The sequence below is a fragment of the Haliaeetus albicilla genome, chromosome 18 (genome assembly GCF_947461875.1).
Source record: "Haliaeetus albicilla chromosome 18, bHalAlb1.1, whole genome shotgun sequence".
Lineage (NCBI taxonomy): Eukaryota > Metazoa > Chordata > Aves > Accipitriformes > Accipitridae > Haliaeetus > Haliaeetus albicilla.
This window is the reverse complement of record NC_091500.1, coordinates 6,516,461-6,533,707: the sequence shown is the minus strand read 5'-3', so window position 1 is coordinate 6,533,707 and position 17,247 is coordinate 6,516,461. Positions and strand designations below refer to the sequence as shown.

General features: G+C 45.4%; 2 protein-coding genes across 6 annotated transcripts in view; one reads left to right on the top strand and one right to left on the bottom strand.

Moving 5' to 3' along the window:
* Nucleotides 1–114: 114 nt before the first annotated feature.
* On the bottom strand, nt 115–13,475 carry SLC25A27 (solute carrier family 25 member 27). Of its 5 annotated transcripts, XR_011328587.1 has the most exons (10): nt 13,014–13,467; nt 11,300–11,494; nt 10,439–10,523; nt 8,449–8,571; nt 6,650–6,762; nt 4,400–4,484; nt 3,630–3,722; nt 3,188–3,290; nt 1,371–1,831; nt 115–1,329 (listed from the first exon to the last, which is right to left on the bottom strand). XR_011328587.1 is itself a non-coding variant. In XM_069805632.1 (9 exons), exons 1-9 carry the CDS (start codon nt 13,114–13,116, stop codon nt 1,760–1,762), a joined length of 972 nt encoding a protein of 323 aa, XP_069661733.1. In that variant the 5' UTR covers nt 13,117–13,467; the 3' UTR covers nt 115–1,759. The 5 variants fall into 5 exon arrangements, 3 of the variants coding, with proteins under 3 accessions (XP_069661733.1, XP_069661734.1, XP_069661735.1); XM_069805632.1 differs by having other exon boundaries at nt 115–1,831; XM_069805633.1 differs by lacking the exon at nt 4,400–4,484 and having other exon boundaries at nt 115–1,831; nt 3,630–3,741; nt 13,014–13,471.
* CYP39A1 (cytochrome P450 family 39 subfamily A member 1) overlaps nt 12,307–17,247 on the top strand; it is a 28,291-nt gene continuing 23,350 nt past the window's right edge. Inside the window, exon 1 of the mRNA XM_069805630.1 lies at nt 12,307–13,085. The gene's annotated coding sequence lies outside the window, so the exon portion shown is untranslated. The remainder of the gene's footprint in view (nt 13,086–17,247) is intronic.

Sequence of the window (17,247 nt, the reverse complement as noted above, 5' to 3'; positions counted from 1 at the left end):
ACTGAAGCTGGTAAATCGAAATTGATATGGCCAAGTGCTTCACAGGGTAGAAACTTCTGTTTGAAAAGTTTGGAATTACAAAACTCTAAGAAGTAATGCAGAAAGTGGCAAGTGTTGCTATTCAAATTGTTTATTTGTTTTTTAATACAAAATGCTAGGAATTGGCAGTGTTACAAATCTCTAGTGTTTCACGCTCAAAAAAAAAGAGCTTTATTAAGAGTTAAAACAGTTTTTCACTACAAGACTTTTAAAATTACTTTTTTTTTAACTCAATAGATCAAGTACTTCTGCATATCCATCGTCAGGGTTATCTGAGTAACAGGATTGCAGGCAGGACCACTCAGGATGTAACTAACTGAAGGAGCAGCTTTGACTGGTGATGGTATGCAAGTGGGAAAGAACTCAGAGTAGTTTCTCAGGCCGACAACTAGAAAAATAACAGTATTTCTAAGCAAAAACTTCTGAATCCCTAATAATGGTGAGATGAATTTTTTTCCAGGCTGGAATCACATACCCAAATGCATGCAGCCACAACAGATCTACAATACAATCGAAAAGAACAAGTGCAAGCCAAGAAGATGCCCAAACTGTATTTAATCAGAAATGGGCACATTGAAGATACTAGCTGCAAAGACTAGTCTAGAAGAAATCCTGAGTATTTACTCGGAGAACTAAGTCTTGTACAGTCTTTTCATTACTAGATATTGCTAAAAGCCAGCTTTGTTCTGTCTACATTATGATTGCTTTTATACTGCATTTTTGCCTCCTGGTTGCTGAAGATAAGCCTAGTGACAAACAGAGCAGTCCCCTTTCCTATGAAATCTGGAAGGCTTTAGGTTGTAAAAAAAAAATAAATCACTCATATTCAAACAGTTTGTGTTTTCAAAGAGATCATTATATTTTCATCTAGATTTAAAATGGGCAGAGTGTGTATTTCCATGGAAAAGTGGTACCTTAATGACCCAGTCTGCCATGTCAGCACTGGGGCTCTCACAGGACAAGTAGTTCAGCTTGGTCCTGTGGATAGCATGTGTATTACAAGCCCTTCAAGAGGGGAAGAGTGAACGAGGCTTTTGATTTCCTGGGAACAGGACTGCATTTCACTCATGGATGTTACTCAAATGGTTGAGTGAAGAGGTCAGGCAGTCTGTGAGAGGAACACAAACGCTTCCACCTTTTGTGTAAAGCAAATCTGAAATCAGTTAAACTGCTTTAATGTTTTTCATTCCCTAGCACTAAGGACTGGTCTGCTGAGGCATCAAACTAATGAGAGGTAGTTCTTTGTGTGCAAATGTAATAGTAACAAAAATTCCAAAATAATTTGATGCACTGCTTAGCCACAGAAGATGTTCAGTGCTGCATTGTTCAACCTGTGCTTGTCCTTAACGATAGGAACCATCTCTATTACCAAACAAGCAAACAGTATTATATTCTACTTGCTTGGTAGATTTATTTTTTTTTACCTCTGTTTACTGTTTCTGAAAGCTGATGCTGGCTGCCAGTGGAAGTATTATGGTAACAATTTTATCCTGTGGATAACTTAAATTTCATACAGCAGTCTGACAAGCAAATAGTATCCTTAAGTCATGGCTACTCCTAAGCAGTAAGGACTGGATTTGGGGCAGCAACCTGTACATGTGATCCTACTGCCAATCTCCTAAATGCATTAGTTCCCTGTGGGGTCGGGATGCCTTGTGGAATGAGAATTAAGCTTTCTGATTCTTCTTTGTTTTGTGAAAATTGAAGTGGTTTCATGATTTTAAAAAGAACTAACTCCACAGATCCTTCTGATTTGTTCATATGTAAGCCAGAATACCAGTGACCAAGGAGCCTGTGAAAGCAAACACTGAAGTTAGAGGTTTAAAACAGAAGTGACCCAGTAAATAAACCCTCTAGGTTAAACTGTCTCCTCTTAAGAATCATATTCTTAAGCTCAATCTCATATTATGTCTTTCGTACAAAAATCATAGCATTGCATATGGTTAGGGCTACCCAGTCATTCACAAGACACCTAAAACTTTTTTTTTCAGATTGCCAGCCCATAAATGTTTGACCTGAAATATTTCATCCTTGGGGACTACTTCAGGCTGAATGCTTTTTAAAAAAAATTTTAAAGGGTTTACTTGTTGTAAAACTTTAATCAGAAAATTACACGGTTCTCCTTGCATAAAATTTATATCCTGCACCCATTTAGTTGAGACGCTCTAATTTTTTTTTTTTGGCAATAGATTGGTGTTTGGCAAAAGGCTGCCCTGTGCCTAGGAAACACCTTTTCCTGCTCCTCTGAAACACCCACTAAACATCCCCAAAATTACAAGCCTTTGGGAAATTTAAGTTGGCATATGCTCCATGGAAATTTTTAGCTTAGTAGTAAACTGGCAAAGACCCCGTCAGTACTGAATGTGCTCCCGCTCAGGGACACGGGGACTGAGCAACTGAGCAGAACCTTCCTACAACTGTGACCACTGTTGTGCTCAGTTAAATTAGAGAAGGGAGGCTTTTGCCTTCGATCTTAGTGCTCAGTCTGGTAAATTAAACAGTGTCAAGACCTTGAAGCCAGCTGACAGAGTCTAGATGTAACCATACTGTTAAATTCTTGGAGATTTAAATTTAAAAAAAAAAAAGTCACATCTAAATTTGCTATTGGGAATTGTCCCTTGCCCAAACTAACAGTCTAGACAGCCAAGTTCCAGTTCCCAGCCTCCAGCTGCTGCTTGGCTTAATTGTACAGGTATAGCTTTAACGGCCCAGCAGTATGCAGGAGACAGCCGCTAGCCTGAATACAAGAGGGGCAAAAGTGAGATCCGGGATGGAGCAGTAATAAAGCAATTCTGAGATCAGGAGAGGAGGAAGGAAAGTAAGAGGGATGCAAAGGGAGTCCAGGGCTGGGAGCAAGAAGGGAACAAAGGAGAGTTTAGGAAGGGAGAAAGGAGGGAGCCTGCAATTGTAAAAAAAGCAAGGAAAATCACTAAGCAGGACAGCATTTTCCAAGTTGAAGAGATGCAGGAGGCAAGGTGGGGGAAGTGACACTGCATGCAATTGTGTACTACATTCAACTATGCTAACTGCAATTAAATAAATTGAGACACCCAAATAGTTTTGGAAAATTGTTGACACAGAGAGAACTCCTTACATTTTAATGCTACATTGTTCAACTGTCTTGTAAAGACAGTTAAAAAGCACTTACCATTCGCATCCAGGTTGGTATAAAGCCTTTGTATAGAGACATAAACCCTTCACCCTGTACAGTTTGAATCAAGCAGTCCGTGGAAGACTTATACAGCAGACCTCTGCCAGTGTGCAAGGAGAACAAATACTGTTAGGATTACAAATACACAATTTAAAAAAACCAAACCACACACCCCCGAAAAATAATGAGGTGAATTTGTACAAGCAAGAGCTCTTGTAAGCTCACTGGAGTCTCATCAGAACTGAAATCCACTAAGTAACTGGGTATGCTTGGGTGGTCATCACAACAAACCTCCCTGGACATGCAAAACTAAAACAATGAAATTAACATCAGAAAGATAAAGAGCAAATTAGAGACTTAGCACTTCACTCCCAGTGAAATCAGTGAGACTCAGAGTTTCAATTCTCTACTGAAAAGTTGGTCTCTGAAGTGTCTGTACCTTCCCTGCTTATCTCTCGGCTGGTTCATTATCCGGGTTTTGACCACGTCAGCAGGAGTTCCCAGAACAGCAGCTACCAGGCCAGAACAGCAACTGTCAGCAGCAACAGATACTTAAAGAAGAAACTAAGATTGATCATGACAATTTAAGCATCATGGTTCCAGTTATATATAATACATTAAAACAGTTATCATAAAGTCATGACTAATACCTCATAACTTAACATAAACTTGATTTGGGAGGAGGCTTGCTGGTATTGCTCTTGCTCAGATGTCCTCCCAGCACCAGCTTCCCTCACCTCTGTGTGCAGTTCTGAGGCAGGGATAAAGGACCCACAATAGGAAATTTATGATACTGTTTACATAAAGCAGATTTCATCATAATTTGAAGCAGTAATAGAGGTTGTTCTGCAGAGTTTATATTGCTCATTCCTACGGTTTACTAAAATTAAAACTAGGTTAGATAAAATAGTACCAATTCTAGAAAACCGAAAATTCCTGTGCTCTCACAGATGTGTGAGGTGTTTAAATGCATCAGCAAGGCACTTCTAGTGCGGGCAGTTTTGTAGCAATGGTTGCATCCTTTGTCTTGTGTCTTTTGTACAAAGATGTCCTCTCAGGCAAAAAAAAAAAAAGTAGTTATAAAGGTGCATTTTATCAGCAGTATCATGACCAAAGAATAGGGGCTTCTGCTGGCACAGAGAGGCAGATCAAGACAGTGAGGCTGGAAATGCTCCGCAGCGGAAAAGGGGTAATTGCAGAATACGGCACCTGGCAACACTGTGAGTCACACTATTGTCCACAAGTGGCGTGTTCAGGAGCAAAAAGTGTTTCACCGAGTCGTAAGTGGTCAGATCTGTAAAGAGGATAATGAGAAAAAACAGCATTGTCAGAAGTAAATGTCGTCTGTGCTGTTCATCACTGACAGGATGGAGGCTTGGCAAGACCTAAATTTCCAGTGCAGCTCCTCCCATTGGCAGAGCTAGCACTCTGCCCCCAGTTTCTGACGGCAGTTGTGGCACCTAGGTCCAGTTGTTAGACTTGTGAGTATGTGCTCCCTTCTGCTACCGTCTCCTCTGATTTACCCTACGAATGATAAAATGGATCCCAAATGGAAAATTCTGCAAAATAACTCATTAACCAAACCCAGAAACATCACAATAAGGATGGTTCTACCTCTCCCGCTTCTGTGCAAGTGTTATAAAAATGTTAGAAATGTTAGACAAAAAAAGTAGATGATGTTATGGAAGTTATGTTCTTCGGAAAGCAGACATGAGTTACGGCATCTGTGCATCTGAATAAAAGCAGTGATCTGAAAGTTAATAGCAAATCTGGGTTACATTTCCAATGTCCTGACCTTAAAACTTAAGAGCTCAGCCTGCTAACCAGGATGACCCTTCCAGCACTTTATAGTGCTTTACAGCCCAAACATATCCAGTGCAGATGATCTCCCACTTGTAAAATAGTTTGCTTCTTTAAGTTTACATGCAGAGACTGCACGTTAACATTTTGTATGGAGATACATACCTTAGTTAATAGTCATTCTATAGCCCTTATTTAACAGCTCCTGCTGCAAACATTATCCATCCAGTGATTCCTTTACTGCTGCTTAGCAAGGTGTAAGCTTACACCACCTCTGATTTTCTATCTTCCAAGGTATTTTTTTGTCATGCTGCTAACATATCCCTGTGCTGAATGACGTAGAAATTAGTAACCATCATGCCAAAGAAATTGAAACATGCAAAATAAAAAATTGCCAAGGCAGTGTTATAATATGTGCCACCAAGCACAGAGCAAGTGTTTATGGTGGGCACCCACGGGCAATGTCTTTTGGTCCCAAAGACATCTCCCTCCTTACTTTATAAAGGAAGCAACTTTATAATGTCGAGCAACTGATGTCATCTACCTCGACTTGTGTAAAGCGTTTGACACTGTCCTGCATGACATCCTTGTCTCTAAATGGAAGAGACATGGACTTGACGGACAGACCCTCAGTGGATAAGGAATTGGCTGGATGGTCACACTCATCATAGAATCATAGAATGGTTTGAGTCGGAAGGGACCTAAAGATCATCCCATGGGCAGGGACACTAGACATTAAACAGCACCGGTCCCAATACCAACCCCTGAGGAATGCCACTCATCACTGCTCTCCTCTTGGACATCAAGCCGTTGACCGCAACTCTTTGCCCCATCCCTGGAAGTGTTCAAAGCCAGGTTGGCTGGGGCTTTGAGCATCCCGGTCTAGTGCAAGGGGTGATTCTGTGATATGATTCTATGATAAACAGAACCTCAGGAAGGAGAGCAAAGACTGTTCAACATATCCCAGCAGTTTTGGAGAGGCACAGGAAAGCTCCATCTGTATGTGGATGGACTGAGTGCTTGGATCAGCCAACCGCTCGGGCAGCCACTTCAACTTACAGCCCTCAGTCCCTGCCTGAACTATACTGTAGGTGCACCAGTCTGTGGCTCCATCACACCATGCATGGGCTGTGGACCTTGTTGATCTGGACACTGACCGATGGACCATCTCCCTAGCTCAGCCTTGGACCTTTCTTATCACCACAGACCTGCTGGTGGTCACTGAGCTGTGTCTGACCCTGGTGACCCTCACCAGTCATGCTGGCTCAGCCTCCTGGCTTGGCCTCAGACCTGCCTCATCACCACACGCTTTCCTGAGGATCTGGATCTCGGTGGAACCTGGCTGCCTTCACTGGCTCTGCCCTGCTCACCTTGATCGGGCACCAGGGAGCTGGGTCATGGCTGGTGAGGTCCCTGCTCTGCTGGCCATGGGACCCCCTCAGCTCCCAGCTCACCATCCCTCAGGCACAAAGTGTTACTTTTAAGCAACTTGATTTCCACAGGAACAAAATGCTCAAGGTGGCAGTCACCTGCAGTACACTTCAAACAGATGCCCAGTGTAGATAACCAAGAGATGAAGACCAGGGGAGTAGCTGACCTCTCCTTTCTTAAAGCTTAGATGCAGCCTTAAGCGCTGGAGACCCAAATTATGAAATTTACCTCCCATGTTCACCAGGGCAGCTCTCTGGACATTTGGCACCCATCCAGCCCAAAGCCCCCGTATTCCTCCTTCAGACAGGATCTTCATGAACGCGTGGTGCACTCCTCGAAACCTGAAATCAATACGCAACTAGTAGGTAGAGAGCCCAGCTATGGAGAAATCTTTGCATATTCCAGTGTTTCGCTGCACCAGGTCCTCACATAGGAAAGGTGATTTATACCTGCAAGGATCTGGCCCTCCAGATCCATTTTTTGATCCATTTTTGGATCCATCTTTCACTTTCATGCCACAATATTTTACCAAACATAACGGTTGCCGTGGTAAGCAGCAATCTGGTTGCTAATGACAGACGACCCTTTGATCTCACAGCTGGGTTGCAATGCTAAATGTACGAGATGCAAAAGGATGCCAGCAGTTTCGGATGCAAAGAGCAGTGTGTCCTGGTATCTGCAGGAGGGTCTCTAGCCCTGCTGTCTGGAGGTGACCCAGCCCTTCCCTGCGCCTGGGCATCCTGCACGAGCTATTTCCCCCATCTTTTCTTCCAGCTTCCCTTCTTCAGAAATCATCCTTCCCTCCCCCAGCAGAGTGCTGGCACAGACATGCTGTACATGTGGGATGTGTGAGGGTTTGTGGTCTCTGGGACCAATACATCAGTGTTTTGGGTTTGTGTGGTGGGGGTTTGGTAGCAGGGGAGGGGGCTACAGAGGTGGCTTCTGTGAGAAGCTGCCAGAAGCTCCCTCAGCTCCAAGTCGGACCCACCACTGGCCAAGGCCAAGCCTCTCAGTGATGGTGGTAGCACCTCTGGGAGAACAGATTTAAGAAGGGGAACCTGCAGTGAGTGGGGGGATTGGAATGTGAGAGGAACCCCTCTGCAGATACCGAGGTCAGTGAAGAAAAAGGGGAGGAGGAGCAGGGGAGGAGGGGATGCCCCTGCAGCCCATGGTGAGGCAGCAGGCTGTCCCCCCCAGCCATGGAGGGGAGCGGGGGAGCAGATGCCCACCTGCAGCCCGGGGAGAGAGGAGCCCATGCCGAAGCAGGGGGAGGGATGCCCCCCAGGATGGCCAGGACTCCATGGGGAAGCCCGCGCTGGAGCAGGCTGTGACTGAAGGACTGCAGCCCGCGGGAGGGACCCACAGTGGAGCAGGGGAGGAGTGAGGAGTCCTCCCCCTGAGGAGAAAGGAGCGGCAGAGACAACGTGTGAGGAACTGACCCCAAACCCCATTCCCCGTCCCCCTGCGCTGCTGGAGGGAAGGAGGTAGAGAAAACCTGGAGTAAAGTTAAGCCCGGGAAGAAGGGAGGGGTGGGGGGAAAGTGTTTTTAAGATTTGGGTTTACTTCTCATTATCCTTGTTTTGATTTGATTGTTAGTAAATCAAATTGATTTTGGTTTTTCCCCAAGTTGAGTCTGTCTTTTGCCCGTGACCATAAGTGGTGAGTGATCCCTCCCTGTCCTTGTCTGAACCCACGAGCTTCTCTTTATATTTTCTCCTCCTCATCCCACCAGGGGCTGGGGGGCGGGAGGAGTGAGTGAGCGGCTTTGTGGTGCTTTGTTACTGGTTGGGCTTAAACCACGACAATCAGAATAAGGAAGGTGAGTATAAATGGAATAAGGAGGAAGTCTCGGATCCCCCACCCTCTCCGCTGCCCAGAGCCGTTGCATGCCTCTCAGGCACTGCTCTACCCCCAAAAGGGCTCCCAGCAGCTCGGGAGAGAGGGTTGCAGAAAACAGAGGGAACCACATCCTTGGCCAAACAGTAATCATTAACAGGAAAAAACCACCAGCTTCAAGAGGAACTGACCGTAACGGCTTTCCTTCCAACTTCCTTTTTCCTTCCATCTGCATCTGCACCTTCACCAGATCAGTTGGGCTGGCGAAAAACTGTCCGATGGCGCCCGCAGACATGCCTCCGACTACAGCTTTCCTGCCAAACAGGGAGAAAAAATGTGCTCCAGAGTACAGTGAAAATCTTCACAAATTGCAGTGCCTGAGCTGAAGAGTTCAGCAGCACAACCCAGGTGAAACAAGTATAAATTATTATTCCTTATACTAACAGCCAAAGTTAAGGTAATAATTGTGGCAACTGCAGGTAGTTAAGGTAGTCAGTAATACTTCTGTCAATTTTAAGAAAGGGTTAAAACTTATCTGGGAAAAAAAATCAAGTTATTATATGTCACCAAGATGCTCTGCTTTGTCTCCAGGTTACATTATGCTCCTCGCTTGAGGTTTAAAGGCAGGATGGCAAGGTACACAAGTAAGGGATGGTGCTACTGAATGCCAGTCAGAAATTCTAAACTGCTTGCTGATATATAAAACTTTTCTTTATCTCCCATCGCTACTAGATGAGTTGTGTTAATATTCTGGTTCTACTTATTTTAGAAGAACCAGAAATTTCAGTATTATCCATAGTTCCCCCTACCCATAGCACCAGGCATGACAAGTATTTTGTATTAGGTTTTATAAATCCCATCCTAAAACCGGTTACATTTTGGACCCAAGATTTGATTTTGGAGTAAAATACTTGATTGGATGTGATAAAGTGTATGATTATAAAGGTACGTGACCGACATTTTAACAGTAAAGATTTGACAATTAGAAATAACCAAGTTTTGCAAAACTTCTATAAAAATCTGCTCATTCCCCACAGGCAGAGACTTAATTCTGTGGCTGTATGCCGCTTGCATTGTCAAAAAAGAGACTGAGTGAGATTTAACTGTTGCTAAATTAAACTTGCAAAACAAAGACTTTGGGTTTGCTTTTTATGGGGATCATTTGTCTCCTCAGGAAGGATGCACAGATTTAACTTAGGCTGACATCTGTCATACACACATGAACAAAACAGCTTTTTTTCCTTCATGATCTGCCTCTTCAGTAGCCAGGAAATTTCCTTCTCTCGGGCTAAGATACACCACCAGAATTAGCAAACATTCCTATTCCCCTTGCTTATAATCCAATGGCATAATAACTTCTTACCCAGGCAGTATGACAAGCAGCAAACCAGGCAAGCGTTGCTATACTGCTGCTGCACAACACCTAGCAGCACCCATCCCTTCAGCAGCTGGAAATCTGAGATGTACCACCCCTCACTTCTTTTCTGCAGAGCTCCAGAGGATATTTGAGATGTCCATCATACCTTTGGAAATGTATCCTCACCCCATGTGGATAATCAAGCTCTCGGGTGACCTCGTAGCTGAGCAGGGCGCAAGCTGCAAGTCCAGCTTGGCTCAGCTGAACCTCTGTTTTGCATTATCCAGGCAGCTGTAGGATTAGTCACGGTTACTCGTGCCGGTGTCAGGTTTGTGCAATAGCTCACAGCTTCTCCAGCAGCCATTACACGCAGCTGTACAGCTGGCCACAACTCACCTGCACTTCGCAATATCCCCTGGCCCACGCAGAAATAAAAGAGCTGCCACTACATCGCAGACCTTGAGTCACAGTAAAGCTGCCCTGCCTCCACTCTCATCCAGGCTAATCCCTGCCAGCCCAGGACAGCTGCTCCTATCCATGCAGTTTATCACGTTTCTCCATCTCTTTAGCAGAGTATCTTTATTGGTCCTAGTTAAGCCCCTGAGACGCTTATTACAATATTTCTTAGTCCTCTTCACAGCTGAATGAAAAGATACTGCCCTGAAACTAAAATCAGAAAGTCCGTGTCAGTGCTTAAACCCCTGCTTTATATTTACCCTCTTTAGGATAGGCGAGCCATGAGGAAAAGACAGCTTTTAGGGCTGCAGGATTCCTACAGTAAGGACAATCCCCAAACAGGCAAAAGCATAAATATGCAACATTACCAGAAAGGAAAGCTTTCATCCTCAGACCTGCCAAGCACGGAGTCACGGAGATGTTCATACACAACCATGCGAACGCCAGAGTACACTGTGGAAAACAAAAGCAGGAGACAATTCTTGGGTCTGCCATTTCTGGAGGTCATGCTGTGATAGAAAGGCCAAGAGATTGGTTATAAAACGCTCCAGAGCTTGCCTGGGTCAGCTCGTCACTGCTCTCGCATTCACCATCAAAATGGGGAAAGCGAGGGGGCTGCCTGGTAGCAATGCTAGAGCCAGAACTTTTTAGCATCAGAGAATCTCTCTGGCTGAGCCATGAGAGATAAGCCATGAGCATGGCTTATGCCTGCACACTAAAGATACACAACAACATTGCTTCCCTCTTAACCGGTGCCAAGCACAAAACCTCCTACAAGTGCTTTTGAGGTTTGTTGCTGTGACCATATTTCCGAATAAAACATAGAAAGCTGTTACCTGTGGCCAAACCACTAATGTGTTTCTTCATCCTAGTGCTTGCAACCTTATCTTTTTTTCCCAGCTCATCCCCACTTCCCTCAAATAACAGATATTTATTGTTCTGAGGACTCTGAGTGCCTGCTTGAGCTGAAGACCTTCCTGCAAAGACGGCAGGGAAATTATATTTTGTTTTCCCAGAAGCCAGAATAAGGCTGTGAAGGAACAGGCAAGAGAGGGAAGAGACGACATTGAGCCAGAATCCCATATATTTTGAAGTGGGGTTGCAGGGTAGACTGAAGAAGTCCTCACAGATATATTTAAAGTACAAGCAGATAAGGCAAGCTCACTCCAACAGGCTGTTGGCCACAGAAGGCAGGACCCAAACTTGTCCCACCATGAGCAGATAGTCACCTATGTGGCGGTAGACGGCTGGTGTGGCTCCTTGCCAGAGCTTTCGTACGCCCTCCTCTTGCACAATGCCAGCCGCGGTGCGTAGCATCCCGCGGTAAGCGACCGCCTGGCCGGCGGCAGCCGCTCCATTGCGATGAACGGCAGCTTCACCTTGGACCTGCAGTCGAGTTTTCGTGAGATCCAGGGGAAACGTCACTGAAGGGAAAGAGCAGGGAACAAACGTGAACGCAAGTGCAGCTGTGGGGAAACCTACCACGCTGCTGCCGTTCGTGCCACAGTCCCCCCTGCCAGGCAGCCAAGGGGTCTGTGTAAGCACCAGCAGGGACTATACCCAACGAGTGTGCAGGTGATTCATGGAGAACAGGAGATGCACGTCCAGATCTCTTAAAAGTGGCTCTGGGCATGGGTAACCAAAATACATCCTTGTGAAACACCAAGTCTTTCTCCCTTATTTCCTTTTGCAGATTTGTTATACAATACGTGTACTTTCCAAGAGACTCTGGATTAAAAATCCTGTTCCAGTTACTCCCACAGAATAAAGATCAGTCACATCTCTTATCGAGCGTGTGGCCTCTCCAATTCTGCCCAGCATAGTGGCAGCACACGTTACAGCAAGAACAACCCCACAGTGGCTGTCGTAACGCAGACACACATGCAGGTGAGCATCTATCCTACAAACCACCCTAAACCATGCTGCTTTTCTGATGCAGACACAAAAATTATGTTTAGCCTGCTATTTCTCTTACTGAAATAATTGGTGGCTAGGGAAGGTGGTCCAACTCGATCTCAGCTTCCCAGGGCTGCTCCTGAAACTGTGTGGATACATATTTGCTGCCCCTAATTTCAGTTCCAGGCCAAGAGCGTCTCACTGGGTGATGGACCTTCCCAGGCGGTGAGTGCCCAGGAGCAGGGGTTGTGTTTGGTTCAATACCTCTGCGACACACCATGCTACATGGTCATTCCAGAGCAGGACTCAGAGATACTAGGGGAATGCAGTCACCGCTCAAAGCCTCAGCAGATTTACGGTCTATTTGTGCATTAAGTTTGGTATTCATGTTTAAAGAATAGCAAAGATTGGGAAGTTGCAAATTATTAGAGCAATGCAACAGACATGCCTGTAAGAAGAGCTTGTAGAAATTATATAGGATATGCTAAGAAATTCCAAATCAGTTACTGATCACAAAGTAGTACTACGCAGATGCTGGGGTGCTTCTTTCCATGCATTTCAGCAAGCAGTTTACTACACTCCATTTTTACAGACATCTCCACTGTAACCAGCAATGTAAGGTTCAATTTTTCTTTGATTAATCTGCATTAACGTTGAAAAGCAAATTCCTGAAGAAGTCAGCCCCTTGCTACTAACTTAGGCAACAGATCGTCCTGCCTCCTCAGTCTTCTTCCAGAAACCCAGCAAGCACAAAGCTTAATTTAGTCACAACTGCTCTGTGTTAATGACTGCAGCCCTTCGCTCTCAGAGACGGAGATTTCAACCTGAAAAACCCCTCCCTCCAGCCACAGTCAGGCAGCATAAAACGCTTGCAAGGGTTAAATTATTGAAAAGTCACAACAAGCAGAGTGGAACGAACAGATTTGCTGGAGCAGAAAAGCCAGAGCGAACACTGAGGAACGCGGCGTCTGGTGACTGAAGTTCCCCCTGCCCCCCATAAGTAAATTTTGACCCCCTTCCCTCTCAGAAAATCAGGGTGAGTTGTACCTAGTTCTGCCACAGCCGCTGCACAGGCGGACAGAGCGAATTTGCTGGCTCGGGGCCATCTCTCTGAAAGAGGTAAGCTCTTCTCTTCTTCCGCGGGTGACATCCAGCGTCTAACATGAAACAAGGTTAACCAGCCACCTTGCGAGGAAGGTCTGGAGCAAAAGCAGACCCTAGCTCAGCTCTGTTCTGGGTCGTTTAGGAGGCAAATTGCTGAAGGTCATGTTTCTCCAGTGCCAGCACCAGGAGCCGCAGCAGCCCAAGTGCCTCCTGCAGAGCTGCGAGGTCCTTGTGCAGTGACACAAGAGACTCCTGCGTAACAGGCTCCTGGGAAATGTAGTCTGTCACCACCTCTGCCGGCGAGCCAGCAGTGCAGGTACAGTCACACATGCAATTTTGCCCATTATCTATGTTAAAAAAAAAAAAAAAAAAAAAGATTAATGAGACCTCAAGGTTATGAGAACACGTGTGGTGTCTGTTTGCTTTATGGGGTGCTGGCACTGACAGGGGAGCCCCAAACTGCGTCCCCACATCAAACAGCTGCACACGCATCCGAGATGGATGAATCAATGCAGATCTGGTTTAACGAAAGCTGCATTAGCGAGAGCTACATGCCGAGCTGCAGTGCTTGCAGCAATTCACGTCTCCTGGGGATTAGGCCAGAGCAGTGCACCTTGAGCAAGGGGCACGGAAACCTGGGAAGACAGAAGCCAATCTCTGCCCAAAGCCCTGTATGTGAAAAGTTTAAAGCTTTTCCTGGCTGATTGCTGAAGCCCTGTTAATTGCGTGCCAGTCCTAATTTTTCTTAAATTACTGTAGGCATATTTAGGTTCTCATCACGTAAAAAAGGGTAAGGCATGCACTGTTCGAGAGAAGCTTTTCATTTATCATTAAGGCTCAGCTGAATCACTAAGTTAATCATTAGCCATTAATCACTAACCCTCATGCTGAGGATTTGAGGGTTTTTTAGGTCACAGAAACTTATCCCAGAACACCTCCGCACACTCCTGTCTGACTGCCTAACATTTTGGTGTGCAGTCCCGGTCACGATGATTCAGACAAATGAAGGGCACAACGCAGGTGAAATATTCAGCTAAAGTCAGATGAATTTATCTCATCAGTCACCAGTAATCAGTATTAAATTGGATCCTTCTTTGGGTTAGAATGCATTAGAATTCATGCAGCGATAAAACAAACTACCAACAAACCCCTGATTAAAATGGGAAGAAGGCACATTGCTATTTAATGCAAACCTGCCTGGTTGCAGTGAGGGTACGAGTGGTTCAGAGCCTTATTCTAGACGGTTTATGCAATCTGCTGTTGGCACTTTTGTGCCTCCCTCCATAGCTATTCTCTGGGCTTGGGTCAGCTTGTACCACTATCAGCCTGTATATTATTGATTCATAACTTAGGTTGGAGAGGACCTCTAGGGGTCATCTAGTACAATCCTCTGCTCAGAGCAGGGATAGCTTCAGAGTTACATCAGGTCACCCAGGGTCTTGGTTTGGTCACCTTCTGAAAACCTCCAAGGATGGGGATTTCACAACTGCAGCCTGCTCTGGTGCTTAACCGCTTTGTGAACATTTTTTCCTTATATTTGGTCAGAATTTCCCACATTGCATCTTATGTCCGTTGCCTCTCATCCCTTAGATGTACACCTCTGGGGACAGTCTCACTCTGTCTTCTCTATAACCATGCTTTAGGGGGTGGAAAACAACAACTAGATCCCTCCTGAAAATAAACCCCATAACACTGCGGCATCCTATGGAGAGAGCAGCTCCGTGGTCATTTTTAGTTGGGGGAAATAAGTTCTTTTTTAAACCAGACTGATTTGAGGATGGCAGTGAGGAAGAATTTTCTCTTCCCACAGGATCTTTGAAATGACCCTGACCTGGAGACGGACGCTTGTGTGGACAGCTCTGTCATTTGTGGAGCAGAGAAGGGCTAGTGCTCACGGGGGTCAATCAAACAGCTGGAGTTTATATATCCCCGGATCCTGAGGGACACAGCTCCAGCAGAGAGGACCCTTCCTATTTATTTATTTCAGTTTTCAGTGAGACAGCATTTTCTGGTTTCTGTCCAAAGCCAGTTTGATCAAAGGCTGCATATGCAGGGAGGGAGTGTGGACTTCAGATGCGGTGGAAACACAGCAGCAAGGGTCTGGGAGGGCTGTGTGCTGCCAGAGAGAGGCAGCCAAACTGCCCCGGTCCTCTCACCTGCTTTCCTCAGTGGTGACTGTGTTAGTTTACATTGGAAAGACCATTAACTGTTATCTGCCCAGGACTAGGACCTAGTCTGAGGAAAGACTATCACACCATCATACTGATTGTGTCCTCCTCCCCGTAGTGCCTTTCAGTAGTGTCTTGTGTCCTTCACCAAATTGTGCCCCAGAAGCAGAAGCTAAACAAACAATGTCCAAACCAAACACAAAAGGCCTTCCTCACAGAGGCTTAAGGGCTTGTCGTACCCGTATACATAGATCACGTTAAACTCACTAATCAGGCTGTGTGTGTAATGAAAGTATACTCCAATATTACAAGGCCTTTAGCTCTCTTATCACTTTAACCCTTTGTAGGAAAAGAAAGAATTTAATGGGTAGAATAAAACCAGGAAATACACATACAAATGGCTGTGATAGCTAAACACAGAAGTGTAGTAATATCACAGTTAAAAGTGATTTCTCTGTTTCTTCCAGACAGTTTGTGAAATGGAGATCCACATCCTACTTGTCACAGTTCACACATTTGGGCTTCTGCACCTATGACCAGCATAGATAACATCCCAATGTATTTCAGCATGACTGTTTAATGAAGGCCACAGAACTGTTTTTCACAGCTCTTAACCTCCTACCATCAGGTGTGTTTCTGCTGTGCTACTTTTACTGTACTGTCTGTTCACAGGTACAAAGGTTCCTGTCTGTGCAGCTATTCCTGTATAGGAAGGGAGACACTTTTAATAGAATAATCATGTTTGTACAAACTGATGTACAAATTGTGCACCATACAAACAGTGTGGTGTTCCCATGCTACGGTCTTACAAAATATAGTAGCAAAGAACTATAACCTTCTCCTAGTAAAACACATAAAGCTAGTGAGTGGGTAAGGCTTCTGGGTTAGTACTTATTGACATTTTATAAAAATATACATGAGGACAAGTTCAAGCACAGTTCAGGTCTATCTCTTACTCAGGCACCAGCGTGGTTTTATTCTGGTGAGATCTGGGAGCACAGGTACAAAGAGAATGGGAGAGAACTAGGTAGGGTTCAGGAGGAAGGACATGGGGAAACAGTTTTGGGGGCAGAGCCAGAGAGGCTGAGACTGATGAAAAAGGAAACACAGGTGTGAAGGTGGTATTTGAGTAAAGGGAGACATGTAAGATGTGATGTACAGCTGGATGCTTGTCTATGGAGCAAACAGATGAAGAGCTAGAAAGGCTGAGCAGGGCTTGTTCAACCAAGGAATCTGGGCCTGAGGATCAGGTCCTGGGCACTTAGCAGAAGAAGACATTTGGACAAAGAGCCAGAGCAAAAGAAGACAAAATCACAAAAAAAACCCAGCTGAGGCTGGAAGGGACCTGGAGACTGGCTAGTCCAATACCCTGCTCAAAGCAGGGTCACCTAGAGCAGGCTCTCAGGGCTGTGTCCAGCTGGGTTCTGAATGTCTCCCAGGACTCCCCAGCCTCTCCATGCAACCTGTTCCACTGTCTGACCACCATCATGATAAAAAAATAATTTGAAGTGGAATTTTCTGTATTTGTTTGTGCCCACTGCCTCTTGCTCTTTCACTGGGCACCACTGAAAAGAGCCTGGCTCCATCCTCTTTGCACCTTGCCTTCAGGTGTTCATACACACAGCTAAGATCTCCTGAACCTTCTCTTCTCCAAGCTGAACAGTCCCAGGTCTCTCAGCCTTTCTTCATAAGAGAGATGCTCCAGCCCATTTATGAACTTCTTGGCACTTCACTGGCTCACTCCAGTCTGTCCATGCCTCTGTTGCACTGGGAAGCCTACAACCGGACTCAGCACTCTGGATGGATCTCTCCAGCACTGAGCAGATGAGGAGGATCACCTCCCTTGTCCTGCTGGTCACACTCTTCCTAATGCAGCCCAGGGTGCTAGTGAGTGCAAAGGCACGTTTCTGACTCGTGTTCAACATGGTGTCCACCAAGACCCCCAGATCTGCAAAGCTGCTTTCCCCCCAGGTGGCCCCCAGTCTGTACTGGTACATGGGGTTCTTCCT

Excerpts from the sequence above, each read along its gene's own strand:
- SLC25A27 (XM_069805632.1), bottom strand. The coding sequence starts at position 13,116 with ATGTCACCCGCGGAAGAAGAGAAGAGCTTACCTCTTTCAGAGAGATGG. Across the intron at positions 4,485-6,649 it reads TGCCCTGGTGAACATGGGAG|ATCTGACCACTTACGACTCG; the intron begins GTAAATTTCATA and ends TCCTCTTTACAG. Across the intron at positions 3,291-3,629 it reads CCGAGAGATAAGCAGGGAAG|AGGTCTGCTGTATAAGTCTT; the intron begins GTACAGACACTT and ends GCACACTGGCAG.